The 17,821-nt window shown below is 33.6% G+C and overlaps 1 protein-coding gene across 11 annotated transcripts; it reads left to right on the forward strand.

The window, feature by feature from the left end:
- The first annotated feature begins 3,179 nt into the window (after positions 1-3,179).
- LOC111049910 (gastrula zinc finger protein XlCGF57.1-like) lies at positions 3,180-16,427 on the forward strand. Of its 11 annotated transcripts, none has more exons than XM_039444960.1 (7): positions 3,180-3,409; positions 4,090-4,129; positions 7,043-7,119; positions 9,213-9,281; positions 13,388-13,532; positions 14,579-14,691; positions 15,190-15,972. In XM_039444960.1, the coding sequence occupies exons 2-7, from the start codon at positions 4,114-4,116 to the stop codon at positions 15,217-15,219; spliced, it is 450 nt and encodes a 149-aa protein (XP_039300894.1). In that variant the 5' UTR covers positions 3,180-3,409; positions 4,090-4,113; the 3' UTR covers positions 15,220-15,972. The 11 variants fall into 11 exon arrangements, with proteins under 11 accessions (XP_039300894.1, XP_039300890.1, XP_039300885.1 ...); XM_039444951.1 differs by lacking the exons at positions 7,043-7,119; positions 14,579-14,691 and adding exons at positions 6,428-6,504; positions 9,568-9,636 and having other exon boundaries at positions 3,208-3,409; positions 15,190-16,427; XM_039444949.1 differs by lacking the exon at positions 14,579-14,691 and adding an exon at positions 9,568-9,636 and having other exon boundaries at positions 3,209-3,409; positions 15,190-16,427.
- The last annotated feature ends 1,394 nt before the right edge of the window (positions 16,428-17,821 follow it).

Here is a 17,821-nt window from a genome sequence, read left to right on the forward strand (position 1 = left end):
CTTGTTATTGTTCATTGAGTTACTTACTCACCATGTCAGATATATTCTATTTTAAATTTATTTCATAGTGCTGGCAAATGATCCGAGGAATGCTTTTTCAGTTGTTGCTGAATTATTATCGAATAATGAATGATGTTTTTCAAAAGTTTAGTGATAATATTAGTTAGGACAGATAAGGATGAAGCTGCTGGGGGTTGCTTTTTTGTCTTCGATAACAGTTTGGTTTACGATTGTTGTTTCATCATTATATAAGAAGTAGAATCCGAATTTTTTTTGGGAGAATTTTCTATCAAGATTAGATAGTAGAAACTACTCAACTCTGGCTGACGGCTTCGGCTAAGCTTATCGAATTTGAGCTAATATACAATTTTTATTTATTGTTCTGTACAGAATATATGTATACTGTGGTTCTGTTACACTAGTGACATTACTGATTACTTGTGAAATGTATCTTTTGTTTCCTGAAATAAATTCGTTTATCTATCTATCTATCTATCTACTTATTCTCAATATAGAAATTTGAGAATGTTACAACAAAGTGTTGGTTATATAAGGAAATGTATAAAGCCTAGGTTAACTTATAAACAAGCCTGATAGTAAGTTCTTAATAATAATAATATAAATAATAAATTTGTTTTATTGACCAATAAATACATTTGTACAGTACATTTAGGCCTTGTCAAAAGTTCAAGATTACATGATGTAAGTCACTAGCATAAATACATTTTTCGTCAACATCTTATTCTAATAAAACTTGAATGAACATTTTCAATAACCAGTAGGTATAGCAAAATATTTCGAAACATTACATTTACACAGCATATAGATAAATATAGCAATCGTAATATATTAAAGAGAACACAAAGACTAACACTACAACTATTACTACTATATAAAGTCATAACATAGTAATCACATACTATTCTTACAATGTAAGTCACATTTTATTTCTAAGTAGAAACGTTATATGCTATCAATTAAAAACTTTAGAAGTAGTAGCTTTTCTTTTAGCATTTGTGAAATGGCAACTTTAAATTTTTTCTTGAGGCAGGTTCTTAACTCATTGGTAGTTTATTGTAAAATAACAACTGTAAATAGGGGTAGCTTTTCATGCTCTTACTCATCTGAGATTTGGTTTCATAATTTTTTCCCTATTCCTAGTATTGTAAGCATGATATTCATTATGTTTGTGAAAGTTGTTAGAATTCTTCTTCACTTATCAAATTGGAATACATATATAATAGAGATGGCAGAGTAGCCAGATACTGAAGATAAAAACTTTGATTAGTTGGTGTCAATTTATTTTGATACATTTATTAATCAACTTTAAATTTTGATTACTTTATTAATTAACTTCAAATGTTGGTAAAAGTTTTTCAACAGATTTAGTGCTGGTTGCACAAAAGCCGGCTATATTTTAATTGTGATTAATTCCAGGAGAACCAATCAGAGAAGCCATCTTTTCAAAAGGTCCTTCTCTGATTGGTTTTTGTGAAATTTATCACTGTTAAATTAACCAGCTTTTGTGCATCCGTGCCATACTGGAACTCTACACACCAACCTACATTATTTAAGCTTTCAAACCTTCTAGGACTTATTATCTTTTGGGTTAGCCTATGTTTGAATTGTTTATGACTTACTTGTACAGTTTGGCTATATTTCTGATATGTAGGCCTACATGCAATATTTTAAACTAATTCTCTTGACTTTCCACTGCTTTCTATAGAACTGCTGACATAATATCATTTACATTTGAGCAGGCTATCCAGCCTGGGGGCGCTTTAGCTAGTGAATCTAGAAAAATCTGGTGTGGCGCACTCACACAACTTTCCTTGCCGTTATGAAAATTGATCACCTGACGCTAGTGTAAACGCGCATCTCAAGTCGAAGATCTGAGCCAGCTGGTGACAGTTCAATAACGCTGGATACACACGAGATCTGCTATCTCTTCATAGTGAATGATTTAATAGAATCAACATTTGCCAAAAAATTGCAACTGAATAATTACATTTTCTCAAATTTCAAGCTCATTTTCAATTTTAGGTGAAAATGTTACTGGACATTAATTGAAGAGATTTCCATGCTCAATCTTTTCCACTTGAAATTTTTCGTTTCAATTATATCTGAGACCTGATAATTGGAAATCTAAATCGAACTTTGGATAGATGGGGCGGAGCTCCTGATATGGGACTTGTGGCAGTTGATATAGCTTATCAATGACTATTTTAGGTATAAATTTGATCAAAATCGTTGGAGCCATTTTAGAGAAAATCGCGAAAAACCTGTTTTTGACAACATTTTCGCCATCTTGAATCGCATTAGATCGAAATTGTTTTTTTTTTTCATTTTTTTCATCCCACTGACCACCTATGGAAGGGGTATAAGGATTTGTCAATTAAAATCTAAGTCGTCAAACTTTGCATTCTATAATGCAAAAAGAATTCCTCACTGGAATAAGGACAAACCTGCAACAACTCCTCCCTCACCTTAATTCTGAACTTTTCACCTGTAAGAGCTTTATGCGTGTTGGCAATGAATTATAAAGCCGAATTCCTGCACTCTTCACACCCCTCTCATACATACCAGTTCGATGAATGTCGTCTCTGAGGTTTTGTCTATATCTGGTATTGTATGAGTGGAACAACTCTCCTGTATTGTTTGTGTCGGATCCTTATAGTGTAAGGACCTTAAGTTCCAAATTTCAAGTCAGTCCGTTAATTGGGAGATGAGATATCGTGTACACAGACGCACATACAGTCATACACAACACACACACACACACACACACACACACACACACCACACACACACACACACACCACACACACACCACACACACACCCACACCCCACACACACACCCACCACACACACACACACACACATACAGACCAATACCAAAGAACCACTTTTTTGGTCTCAGGGGACCTTAAAACGTATAAAAATTTAGATTAATATATCAATCAATTTCAAATTTTTGCACAAAAGCCAGTCGAACAGTTTTGGGCATGAAGCCTGTGGTACATATTCTGTAAGTTGTATAACTCTGAATGATTAAATAAATACATTCCACGAGAACCAATCAGAGAAGCTGTGTTATCAGAAAGGCCTTCTCCAATTGGTTCTCGTGAAATTAATCATGGTTGAAGTTTACCCAGCTTTTGTGCAACTGGGCCATATTCTTTAAACCTATATTACTTGAACCAGAGAAAAATACTATAATTGCTGTATTCTGTGCTTGAACTTTTAGATCAAGTTCACTGGCTAACAATGTTAACTCGCTTTTTTTCTTGAATTCACTGACATATTGCATTACAAGAAACTAGTATTTAACATTACAAATCACAAATTGTCTGCTTATATAAATTGCATTGTGTTGCTGTTAATAAATCAATGCTACTTGATCCAAGGTAGGAACAATAGCTAAACTAAAACACAAATATGTTGTAAGATGCAAGGTTTTTGCTTTGCAATACCGCAATTAAATCATTTTAAATAATATCAGCATATTGCCATCTAGAAGCTAAAACCTTATCTATCTAAAAGGTGGTTAAATTTTTATTGTGATTAATTCCATGAGAACCAATCAGAGAAGCCGTCTTATCAAAAACAATTTTTTTCCGATTGGTTCTCCTAAAATTAATCATGCTCTTGTGAAACCAGGCCATTTTGTAAGATGCATGTTTTTGAATAATCTAAACATTTAAAATAATACCAGCATATAGCCATCTAAAAGCTAAAACTTTACACATAAACCTGCATTTAAGCTTTCAAACCTTCTAGGACTTATTATCTAGGACTTAAATTGTTTATAACTTACTATACTATATAACTTACTTACTTGTTTATAACTTACTAAGTTTGGCTATATTTCTGATTATGTAGGCCTACATACAATATTTTGAACTAATTCTCTTGACTTTCCACTGATTCCAATAAAACTGCTGACATGATATCAGTTGCATTTTGGGCAGGTTATCCAGCCTGGGGGGCACTCTAGTTAGTGAATCTAGAAAAATGGTATATGGTAAACCAGTACTCTGCCCATCATGAACAATAATTGAAAAATGAACTCTCTGATTGTTTTCAGAGTCCAACTGCAGTTTTCCAGACTATGGAATACCATATTTGTAAGTACATTATGGTGTATATCTGCATTCCAATTATTTAGTCATTAAATAAATGTTTATTTCCAAAAAAAACTAAAACTACTACATCGATTACAGAAAATATTTGATAAATAAATTACAATAACATACAATAGTTAGTTACAAAAATGACTTATAATGTGTCCTCTACATGTTTAGTTTTTTCTGTGTTGACCTACTCCAATATGGTGTAGCTACCATGTTCTAGGGTAGGGTTTGGTTTTTTTCGTATTATTAATTAGTTAGTGTTTAGTAAGTCATTAGGTGGTTAGTTGTTATCTGAAATAATGTTTTTCATGTTCTGTCTTCCTTTGCTCATCAACCAATTGTGTACTATTGTTTATTTTGAACTTTCTAGGATGATTAATCTGTTTGCAGGAAGTAGATTGTATAATTTTGGTGCTAAATGATTGAAATGTCTCTGGTATAGTGCCTCCCTTGCAACATTGGTGATGAGAAGATTCCTGTATCTGGTGTTGTGGTTGTGGTTTCTGGTTTGAAATGTTGTTGGGTTCTTGTGTAATCTGCATAGTATATCCTTGGAGTAAAGCTGTCTTGGATCCATCACGTCAAACTCATTGAATAGCTGGTCTGATGAATGGCGTGGAGGCTTCTGGTTGATTACCCTCATGATCAGCCTCTGAACCCTGAGGAGCAGATCAATGTGCAAGAAGCTTGTACCTCCCCATCCTACAATCCCAAACAGCATGAGGGACTGTGCTAGAGAGAAGTAGATAACTCTTAGACATCCCTTGTCCTCAGGATCCTGAATCTGTAGATGGTCTTCCTCAGTCTCCTGCATAATTCATTGAGATGATTATCCCAGTGCAGAAAAAAGTCCATTGTAACTCCCAGGTATTTCTGTGACTGTCTCTTGTGAACTGTGTATGAAGTGTTATTCTGTTGATTCTTGATTACTATCTCATCTCCTGTTGGCTGTCCATGTTGAGTTGCCGAAAAGGTCAGAAAGAAGGTTTACTCATGGTTTAATGTTAGCAGATTTTTACTCAACCAGTGAGACACCCTCTGAAGTCCAGTCTCAGCTTCTCTCCAGTTCATCTCCCAGGTTGGTTCAGAGAACAGTAAAACAGTCTCATCCGCAAAGGTGGTGATTGATTCATTAATTCTCATGTTGCATAATGGATTTATGTGGAGAAGAAAAATAATTGGTCCTAGTACTGTTCCTTGTAGTACTCCAAACTTCACAGTCAGCTTGTTGCTTATACATTAATTGACTCTGACACGTTGTGTTTCGGTTTGATAGGTAGTTCTTGAACAGATTCCATGCAACTCCTCTTATTCCATAGTTATCAAGCTTTGAAAGAAGAATGTCATGTGACACTGTATCAAAAGCCTTATTTGAATCTAAGAATACTGCTAATGGTTTCTCCTCAGTATTTATTTTATCGGCAATCTGAGTGGTCATTACTTTCTACTTTGATGGAAGGTCTTAGTAGCTGTATTCAATATCAATATAGCCTATTACTTGTTTCAATATCAAACATTATAAGTAATAACCATCTTGTTAATAGAATGAATAAATATCCCTTATTCACATCAACTTAAACAACTTATGAAATATTATGTTTGAATGCTATACTTATTACATAGGGTACTTGATATAAGTATAGAAAATATAAATTTATAGGACTACATATTGTTAAAATTGTCCAATGATATACATAATACCAGCCAACGAACATTTTTCATCATCTACCACATTACTACTACATTACATTCATCATCTACTTCAAATTTCTGGTTGAGGTATTTAATTCAGTTAGCTACAATGATAACTCTACATGGTTTCTCATCCAAGCTTTAACCCTCCACCCTATTCCCAATGTAAGCTTTTAAAATAGAGATGCTTTCCATTTCATTTGAATGGAGTTACTTTTCCTCCCTTGAGCTTCAGAGTTTTCAGTTCTTTATACTCAAGGGCAAAAAAGTGACATTCTACATTATGTTAAAGGGAGTAAAGTATGTAAGTACTTTAGACAGTAGGTGGAGGAAAATTATTCTATGACTGCACTATTTCTTCACTGTTTTGTATTGTGTGACTGTAGTGAGATTCACATCCAAAAGTCAGTTGATTTTATAGAACAGCATTGTTGTCAATTTTCCTGTTCCACCACCTTTAGTGAATAGTTGTGTCGAAGATTATAGAAGCTGTATAAGATCATAGAATGTAGTAATATTAGTTAGCTGTGATTCAAGTCATCCAAATACATCTGATTTAATACTGAAAAATGTTAATTCTTCCAATCAATTATATTCCAGGCAAGAAAATAGCAAAAGTGGTCATTGAAAGACTCAAAGATGGATCACCAACATCAAGTCAAGAAAACAGATTTCAGGTAATAAATATTTCAAATTATCCATATTTGAATAAGCAGGTGTGACTTATGCTGTTCTATTGGTAAACATTACAAAACTACATGAATAATTTACCATTGCAGTGAGAATTTCCAGTAAGATAAATGTAGAATTAACTTATGCTAACCATAAATCAACTTTCAGCACATGAACTATTATTTGAGCTTGAAGTCACAATATTTCAGAATTGTATAGTTGCATAACTGTACATCACATTTCATGGCCTCCTTCACATTCAAGTTCAATGAGTAACAAACTCTAATTTTTTAATGATCATCTTCACTTTCTCATTTCCATAGTGAATTTCACACTATAAAATCAGTGGACATGATAGAATGGCATTGTTGTCAATTTTCCTGTTCCACCACCTTCCATTTTAGTGAATAGCTGTGTCGAAGATTATAGAAGCTGTATAAGATCATAGAATGTAGTAATATTAGTTAGCTGTGATTCAAGTCATCCAAATTCATCTGATTTAATACTGAAAAATGTTAATTCTTCCAATCAATTATATTCCAGGCAAGAAAATAGCAAAAGTGGTCATTGAAAGACTCAAAGATGGATCACCAACATCAAGTCAAGAAAACAGATTTCAGGTAATAAATATTTCAAATTATCCATATTTGAATAAGCAGGTGTGACTTATGCTGTTCTATTGGTAAACATTACAAAACTACATGAATAATTTACCATTGCAGTGAGAATTTCCAGTAAGATAAATGTAGAATTAACCTATGCTAACCATAAATCAACTTTCAGCACATGAACTATTATTTGAGCTTGAAGTCACAATATTTCAGAATTGTATAGTTGCATAACTGTACATCACATTTCATGGCCTCCTTCACATTCAAGTTCAATGAGTAACAAACTCTAATTTTTTAATGATCATCTTCACTTTCTCATTTCCATAGTGAATTTCACACTATAAAATCAGTGGACATGATAGAATGGCTTCTTTGCAACGTTTCTTCTTCCATCACCTTCTATAGTAGGTACATAGCATTGCCATCAATGATTTGCAGCTAATTCAGAACAAATTATAGACGTAACTTTATTTTACAGAGGTTGATATGTCACGTTAGTAGATTATCACAATTCATTAGTAATTTGATTTAATATATTAGTATAATATATAGAAGTGATTTGATATATTGTTGAAAACTTCATAATATCACTATTAAATGTAGTAGTTTGGTGAAGAGTGCAAAATTAATTAAAATAATACTACTTCTTCTATAGAAGGTACTGCAATCAATGATTTGGAGATGATTCAGACTGAATTATTAAGGTACCTTTATTTTGAAGAGGTAAATACAGCACCTATTTTTCCCTTTATATTGTAATATTTCATCTAACATAATGAAATATCCATCCACCTACTTACTGTTATGCTAACTTTTCTACCATATAGGCTGTTAGTTGGTTGATTTCTAACCTAACAGCATTATAAGTGGTCCTGGATGAAATTTTGTATATTGCAGATTAATAAAAACAATATAAAACTTGTATCCTTTTATTAAAAAAATGTTAAAACATTTTAACGACTAGTTTTGACCTACTTTAGCCATTTTCTAGTTTTCAACTTGGGTACTACAAGTTTTATATTGTTTTTATTAATTTGAATAAAGTAGCCCATATAAGTGAAATGATTTTTCTATATTGCAGTTTTATCTGGTCCATGGAGCACTTGTGAGGATGTTTTAAAAACACGCTCCTGCTTGCTTATATCCAACTCATGCTTAAAGAACGTCACAATAAACATGTCCTATGAGAATATCATAAAAATAGTAGTTTATAATAATAATAGTCCTTTTATTGATTGTGAATGTGAATATTGCAGATGGAATCAGTTTCTGTTAAAATGGAGGAGGATGATAGCAGCCAGCAACCAGCTGCATGGTCTCCAGTGGAAGATAATTCAGAACAAATTATAGACGTAACTTTATTTTACAGAGGTTGATATGTCACGTTAGTAGATTATCACAATTCATTAGTAATTTGATTTAATATATTAGTATAATATATAGAAGTGATTTGATATATTGTTGAAAACTTCATAATATCACTATTAAATGTAGTAGTTTGGTGAAGAGTGCAAAATTAATTAAAATAATACTACTTCTTCTATAGAAGGTACTGCAATCAATGATTTGGAGATGATTCAGACTGAATTATTAAGGTACCTTTATTTTGAAGAGGTAAATACAGCACCTATTTTTCCCTTTATATTGTAATATTTCATCTAACATAATGAAATATCCATCCACCTACTTACTGTTATGCTAACTTTTCTACCATATAGGCTGTTAGTTGGTTGATTTCTAACCTAACAGCAAATCACCAATGTAATATTTTATAAGTGGTCCTGGATGAAATTTTGTATATTGCAGATTAATAAAAACAATATAAAACTTGTATCCTTTTATTAAAAAAATGTTAAAACATTTTAACGACTAGTTTTGACCTACTTTAGCCATTTTCTAGTTTTCAACTTGGGTACTACAAGTTTTATATTGTTTTTATTAATTTGAATAAAGTAGCCCATATAAGTGAAATGATTTTTCTATATTGCAGTTTTATCTGGTCCATGGAGCACTTGTGAGGATGTTTTAAAAACACGCTCCTGCTTGCTTATATCCAACTCATGCTTAAAGAACGTCACAATAAACATGTCCTATGTTCACAGGTCAAAATTGAGAAAGAGGAATGTGAAACTAATCACATAGAAGAAGAGCCACAACCAACCTCCAATCAGGCATGTGTTTTATCAATTAAAAACTGGGCATTGATCAATTATGCCTCATATACATCAAATTTAGCACAAGAATATAAGCTATTTAGTTTTATTTAATAATTAGTATTTTTTGATTGAGATTAAATAATATGGTAGGTGATTGTATTCTATAAAGCCTACAAACGATGTAGCAGTGACAATTGAGCTAGGAAAGTATTGATTTTCCAACGAAAGAAAAGTTAGTAAATTCATAACCTGAATCTCAATTCAGCTTTCAAATGACACAAGACATTTCTTTTGTTCACAGGTAAAGATTGAGAGAGGAATATGTGAAACCAATCACATCAAAGAAGAGCCACAGCCAAACTCCAATCAGGCATGTGTTTTATCTTTACTAGAAAAATATATTACTGTAGTAATACTTAATAATAATTACTTTATTGAATTTTTTTTAATTAATCATTTCATTCAATATTTTATTAATAATTATTGAAAAAAATCCAAATTGCATGCTGTAATGGTTGACAGCCATCCCAAATACATGTGGTACTGCAAATACTGGCAAACAGATTAAACAGTAGAAGGACATTTGATGAGAGCCAATATCCAAAAATTGTTTGCCAGCCTGGGAATCACTCCTATAGTGTGATTTAAGCTATTAAGTGAGAGGGAATAATAGGACCTCATAGTTGCCACATTTCTTCTCCATCACCTTCTATAGTAGGTACATAGCACTGTCACTTCTATACATAGCACTTTCATCAATGATTTGAAGATAATTCAGAACAAATTATAGACCTACCTTTATTTCAAAGAGGTGAATACAGCACCTTTTTCTCCTTCACATTTTATTTTTATCTCACATAATAAAATAGTCATCCACCTACTTACTGTTATATCAGCTTTTCTACCATATAGGCTGCTATTGGGTGGATTTCTAACCTAACAGCAAATCACCAATGTAATATTTTATAAGTGGTCCTGGATGAAATTTTGTATATTGCAGATTAATAAAAACAATATAAAACTTGTATCCTTTTATTAAAAAAATGTTAAAACATTTTAACGACTAGTTTTGACCTACTTTAGCCATTTTCTAGTTTTCAACTTGGGTACTACAAGTTTTATATTGTTTTTATTAATTTGAATAAAGTAGCCCATATAAGTGAAATGATTTTTCTATATTGCAGTTTTATCTGGTCCATGGAGCACTTGTGAGGATGTTTTAAAAACACACTCCTGCTTGCTTATATCCAACTCATGCTTAAAGAACGTCACAATAAACATGTCCTATGAGAATATCATAAAAATAGTAGTTTATAATAATAATAGTCCTTTTATTGATTGTGAATGTGAATATTGCAGATGGAATCAGTTTCTGTTAAAATGGAGGAGGAGGATGATAGCAGCCAGCAACCAGCTGCATGGTCTCCAGTGGAAGATAATTCCGACCAGCAACATCTAATCCCCGGCTACAATTTAATCTTCATAAAAGAGGAGTCATATGGTGAGATTCATTCTATTACTACTCAATTATTGATTAATCAGGGTCTACACACTTTGCTTGGGTGATTAGATAGTGTGCAGCTTTCTTACATGAAGTTGCTTAATATTTGCCAATGAAAACTCCTGTGTTAATCATACTCCTGAATGGGATGTTTGCCTCATGTAAATCATGCTCAGAGCAAAATGAATCAAGGATAATTTGATAGCAGTAAAATTGGGGATCCTATTTGAATTGAAAAAACTACTTCCCTGTCAAATAACAATTTTGGTTCACCATCTAGGAACTGACATTTCGAATCAATGTGGTCAGGTGGAAAGGTGGTCAAATGATACAGAATATCAAGACAAAATTAATGGCGAAAACCACACATCAATATCTCAAACAGTTTCGAAGGTATGCACATTCAAATATACTAGTAAATTATATGAAAATGAAATAAATGAGTTGGTAAAAGAAGAAATCTGACAGATCAAAACTTTCTGTTTAAAGTGTTCAATATGTGATTAGATGTCAGTATAATTGGTAACTAACACTTGTAAAAGTAAAATTTGATGGTTTAGATTCTCAATGTACTTATTTATTTCATTTTTGTATTATTCATTCTGTATATCATTTTTCTAGTGTAATTCTGTATCAAAACCATGTATTACTATGACCACCTTCCAATTTAGAAGAATGAAGTTGAATTTGAGATGGCAAACCAAAATTTTGAGGTGACTGAAAAGTAGTTTTCTTATTTGAATTGGTTGGTTCCCACAAAGAAACCCACTGTCAAATTATTCTCGAGTAATATGGAGCTGGTTCAACAATTTTCATTAACCCTGAATATTCGATCTCCATAATCCACCAGTTCTATTATTGATTATTTCAGATGAGCAGGATGCTGAAGATAATTCAGTGAAGAGCGAACCAGAGATGTGGCCTACAAACTGCAGCACATCTGGCCGAGACTATGCAACAGAAGTGGGTGGACTGAATGAGCATTCAATCTCTCCAGTGGAAAAGAGCACTGAGTCATCTGTGGCTGGCAAAAAGACCAAGCTCTACAGCTGTGCTCACTGTAACTATAAAACACCAAGGTTTGGTGATTTGAAGAGACACATTCGGAAACACACTGAAGAAAAACCTTTCAGCTGCGAATTTTGTGATTTCAAAACTGCTCGTTCAAGTACTTTGAAAACTCATATCAGAACACATACAGGAGAAACACCTTTCAGCTGCGAATTTTGTGATTTCAAAACTGCTCGTTCAAGTACTTTGAAAACTCATATCAGAACACATACAGGAGAAACTCCCTTCAGCTGCAAATTTTGTGATTTCAAAACTGCTCATTCAAGTACTTTGAAAACTCATATCAGAACACATACAGGAGAAACTCCCTTCAGCTGCAAATTTTGTGATTTCAAAACTGCTCGTTCAAGTACTTTGAAAACTCATATCAGAACACATACAGGAGAAACACCTTTCAGCTGCGAATTTTGTGATTTCAAAACTGCTCGTTCAAGTACTTTGAAAACTCATATCAGAACACATACAGGAGAAACTCCCTTCAGCTGCAAATTTTGTGATTTCAAAACTGCTCGTTCAAGTACTTTGAAAACTCATATCAGAACACATACAGGAGAAACACCTTTCAGCTGCGAATTTTGTGATTTCAAAACTGCTCGTTCAAGTACTTTGAAAACTCATATCAGAACACATACAGGAGAAACACCTTTCAGCTGCGAATTTTGTGATTTCAAAACTGCTCGTTCAAGTACTTTGAAAACTCATATCAGAACACATACAGGAGAAACACCTTTCAGCTGCGAATTTTGTGATTTCAAAACTGCTCGTTCAAGTACTTTGAAAACTCATATCAGAACACATACAGGAGAAACACCTTTCAGCTGCGAATTTTGTGATTTCAAAACTGCTCGTTCAAGTACTTTGAAAACTCATATCAGAACACATACAGGAGAAACACCTTTCAGCTGCGAATTTTGTGATTTCAAAACTGCTCGTTCAAGTACTTTGAAAACTCATATCAGAACACATACAGGAGAAACACCTTTCAGCTGCGAATTTTGTGATTTCAAAACTGCTCGTTCAAGTACTTTGAAAACTCATATCAGAACACATACAGGAGAAACACCTTTCAGCTGCGAATTTTGTGATTTCAAAACTGCTCGTTCAAGTACTTTGAAAACTCATATCAGAACACATACAGGAGAAACTCCCTTCAGCTGCAAATTTTGTGATTTCAAAACTGCTCGTTCAAGTACTTTGAAAACTCATATCAGAACACATACAGGAGAAACTCCCTTCAGCTGCAAATTTTGTGATTTCAAAACTGCTCGTTCAAGTACTTTGAAAACTCATATCAGAACACATACAGGAGAAACACCTTTCAGCTGCGAATTTTGTGATTTCAAAACTGCTCGTTCAAGTACTTTGAAAACTCATATCAGAACACATACAGGAGAAACTCCCTTCAGCTGCAAATTTTGTGATTTCAAAACTGCTCGTTCAAGTACTTTGAAAACTCATATCAGAACACATACAGGAGAAACACCTTTCAGCTGCGAATTTTGTGATTTCAAAACTGCTCGTTCAAGTACTTTGAATGTGAATATTGCAGATGGAATCAGTTTCTGTTAAAATGGAGGAGGAGGAGGATGATAGCAGCCAGCAACCAGCTGCATGGTCTCCAGTGGAAGATAATTCCGACCAGCAACATCTAATCCCCGGCTACAATTTAATCTTCATAAAAGAGGAGTCATATGGTGAGATTCATTCTATTACTTCTCAAATCATTATTGATCAGGGTCCACACACTTTGCTTGAGGGATTAGATAGTGTGTTGGGTTTTTTTCATAGAGCTTTTTAATGTTTGGAAGTAGAGAATCAGTGTAAATGGTGCTACTGAATGGGCTGTCTGCCTCATGTTAACTAATAAATGTAATATGTTAAATGAGGTTAGGGTTAGCTAGGGGAAGGTAAAAGAGATGTTTAGAATGCTTGTCTCCTGAATATAGTGTTTCTTGGGCTGGCCACTAACGGTTGAACAAAATCAGATAGATGCTTCCATCATAAAATAAAAAAAATAAATAAAGTACTGTGAATTACATTTCTTAAGGATGGAAGAATATTTTAACCTCAAATGGAAAAGCAATGAAAAAAATGAACAACATGAATTGCAAATACAGAAACCTAACCTCAACAAATTTTGCTTGAAGCGTTTTGTTGTGATCACAGCTGTAATGACAAAACAATTGAGTCAACTGTGTATGTGCGCATGCTCGTTCAACCATTAGTGGCCAGCCTTAATAGAAAAGTCTGTGTATGCACAGATTGTGTAACGTTCTTATGTTGATATTTATTTCAGTATTTTATTGAAGTGTGTTCACCAAAATGATTGAAAAAAGAACTAAGCATGGATTTGCCATTTACATTATTATAGATGATTAGAATAAGCCAGTAGTGTTAGTTGGTAAGGGAAGATTGTTTGAAAAACAATCTAATTGATTTATTGAATTAATTAATTAATCAATTAGACTCATAACATTACTACTCAATTATTGATTAATCAGGGTCTACACACTTTGCTTGGGTGATTAGATAGTGTGCAGCTTTCTTACATGAAGTTGCTTAATATTTGCCAATGAAAACTCCTGTGTTAATCATACTCTTGATTTGGATGTTTGCCTCATGTAAATCATGCTCAGAGCAAAATGAATCAAGGATAATTTGATAGCAGTAAAATTGGGGATCCTATTTGAATTGAAAAAACTACTTCCCTGTCAAATAACAATTTTGGTTCACCATCTAGGAACTGACATTTCGAATCAATGTGGTCAGGTGGAAAGGTGGTCAAATGATACAGAATATCAAGACAAAATTAATGGCGAAAACCACACATCAATATCTCAAACAGTTTCGAAGGTATGCACATTCAAATATACTAGTAAATTATATGAAAATGAAATAAATGAGTTGGTAAAAGAAGAAATCTGACAGATCAAAACTTTCTGTTTAAAGTGTTCAATATGTGATTAGATGTCAGTATAATTGGTAACTAACACTTGTAAAAGTAAAATTTGATGGTTTAGATTAAAATTTGATGGTTTAGATTCTCAATGTACTTATTTATTTCATTTTTGTATTATTCATTCTGTATATAATTTTTCTAGTGTAATTCTGTATCAAAACCATGTATTACTATGACCACCTTCCAATTTAGAAGAATGAAGTTGAATTTGAGATGGCAAACCAAAATTTTGAGGTGACTGAAAAGTAGTTCTCTTATTTGAATTGGTTGGTTCCCACAAAGAAACCCACTGTCAAATTATTCTCGAGTAATATGGAGCTGGTTCAACAATTCTCATTAACCCTGAATATTCGATCTCCATAATCCACCAGTTCTATTATTGATTATTTCAGATGAGCAGGATGCTGAAGATAATTCAGTGAAGAGCGAACCAGAGATGTGGCCTACAAACTGCAGCACATCTGGCCGAGACTATGCAACAGAAGTGGGTGGACTGAATAAGCATTCAATCTCTCCAGTGGAAAAGAGCACTGAGTCATCTGTGGCTGGCAAAAAGACCAAGCTCTACAGCTGTGCTCACTGTAACTATAAAACATCAAGGTTTGGTGATTTGAAGAAACACATTCGGAAACACACTGAAGAAAAACCTTTCAGCTGCGAATTTTGTGATTTCAAAACAGCTCATTCAAATAATTTGAAAGTACATATCAGAACACATACAGGAGAAACTCCCTTCAGCTGCAAATTTTGTGAATATAAATGCGCCCAGTCAGGTACTTTGAAAGCACATATCAGAACACATACAGGAGAAAGACCTTACAGCTGCGAATTTTGTGATTTCAAAACTGCTCATTCAAGTACTTTGAAAAAACATATCAGAACACATACAGGAGAAACTCCCTTCAGCTGCAAATTTTGTGAATATAAATGCGCCCAGTTAGGTGCTTTGAAAGCACATATCAGAACACATACAGGAGAAAGACCTTTCAGCTGCGAATTTTGTGATTTCAAAACTGCTCATTTAAGTACTTTGAAAACTCATATCAGAACACATACAGGAGAAACTCCCTTCAGCTGCAAATTTTGTGAATATAAATGCGCCCAGTTAGGTGCTTTGAAAGCACATATCAGAACACATACAGGAGAAAAACCTTTCAGCTGCGAATATTGTGATTTTAAAACTGCTCGTTCAAGTACTTTGAAAACTCATATCAGAACACATACAGGAGAAACTCCCTTTAACTGCAAATTTTGTGAATATAAATGTGCCCGGTTAGGTCTTTTGAAAGAACATATCAGAACACATACCGGAGAAACACCTTTCAGCTGCAAATTTTGTGATTTCAAAACAGCTCATTCAAATAATTTGAAAGTACATATCAGAACACATACAGGAGAAACTCCCTTCAGCTGCAAATTTTGTGAATATAAATGCGCCCAGTCAAATACTTTGAAAGCACATATCAGAATACATACAGGAGAAAAACCTTTCAGCTGCGAAATTTGTGATTTCAAAACTGCACGTTCAAGTACTTTGAAAACTCATATCAGAACACATACAGGAGAAACTCCTTCAACTGCAAATTTTGAGACTATAAATGTGCCCAGTTAGTTAATTTGAAAAAACATATCAGAACTCATACAGGAGAAACTCCCTTCAGCTGAAAATTTTGTGATTATAAATGTGCCCAGTTAGGTACTTTGAAAGCACATATCAGAACACATACAGGAGAAACTCCCTTCAGCTGCAAATCTTGTGAATATAAATGTGCCCAGTTAGGTTCTTTGAAAGGACATATCAGAACACATACAGGAGAAAAACCTTTCAGCTGCAAATATTGTGATTTTAAAATTGCTCGTTCAAGTACTTTGAAAAAACTCATATCAGAACACATACAGGAGAAACCTCCTTCAACTGCAATTTTTGTGACTATAAATGTGCTCATTTAGGTTCTTTGAAAGCACATATCAGAACACATACAGGAGAAACTCCCTTCAGCTGCGAAATCTTTGATTTCAAATCTGCTCATTCAAGTAATTTGAAAGCACATATTAGAACACATACAGGAGAAACACCCTTCAGCTGCGAATTTTGTGATTTCAAAACAGCTCATTCAAATAATTTGAAAGTACATACCAGAACACATACAGGAGAAAAACCTTTCAGCTGCGAATTTTGTGATTTCAAAACAGCTCATTCAAATAATTTGAAAGTACATACCAGAACACATACAGGAGAAAGACCTTTCAGCTGCAAATTTTGTGATTTCAAAACTGCTCGTTCAAGTACTTTGAAAACACATATCAGAACACATACAGGAGAAACTTCTTCTAGCTAAGTATTCTGTGACCACACATGCACTCATTCAAATGTTACATCTAATTCCATAGTAAATAACACTCGCTGAAAATGTCTCACATCAGACTGCTGAGTTTAAAAGTGAGCACCTTATTAATGTTGGTTTCTTCCCTTGTCTATCATTGGACAAAGCAGATAGCTCTATCCTTCTCTATACTCTTTCCGTTCTCAAATTGTTTGTATACTATGAATAAGAAGTATAATGATTACCAGAATATTTTATTCCAATTCATCACTAAATCATGGAAAAAATATATTTATACTTGGCAAATAGAGTATTAAAACAGTTTATTATTAACATGATTCAATCACCAATATTTTGAACCAGGATGACTCCAATCATAGCCATCTGCTAGGCCTAAATAGAAGGACTTCTCCCACATAGGCAAGGGTGAGTTGACCCTTTAGAATAACTCCACTGGACACATACACTTATACTGTGGGACCAATGTCCTTGCCTAGGTCTTCCACTGCCTTCTATACTATAGTGAGGTCCACATTAGAATGGCAGTGGAGAAAGATCGGAGAACAATGTTGCCGAACCTCTGTCTTGTCAATGTGTTCTAGTAGCTGATACAGGTTTATTGATGTAATATCAACTGCTCATTCTTGTTTAAAATAATTAACTAGTAGTTCTGTGAACAGTAGACCTCACGCAGTATTCT

Source organism: Nilaparvata lugens, unplaced genomic scaffold (assembly GCF_014356525.2).
Source record: "Nilaparvata lugens isolate BPH unplaced genomic scaffold, ASM1435652v1 scaffold5841, whole genome shotgun sequence".
Taxonomy (NCBI): domain Eukaryota; kingdom Metazoa; phylum Arthropoda; class Insecta; order Hemiptera; family Delphacidae; genus Nilaparvata; species Nilaparvata lugens.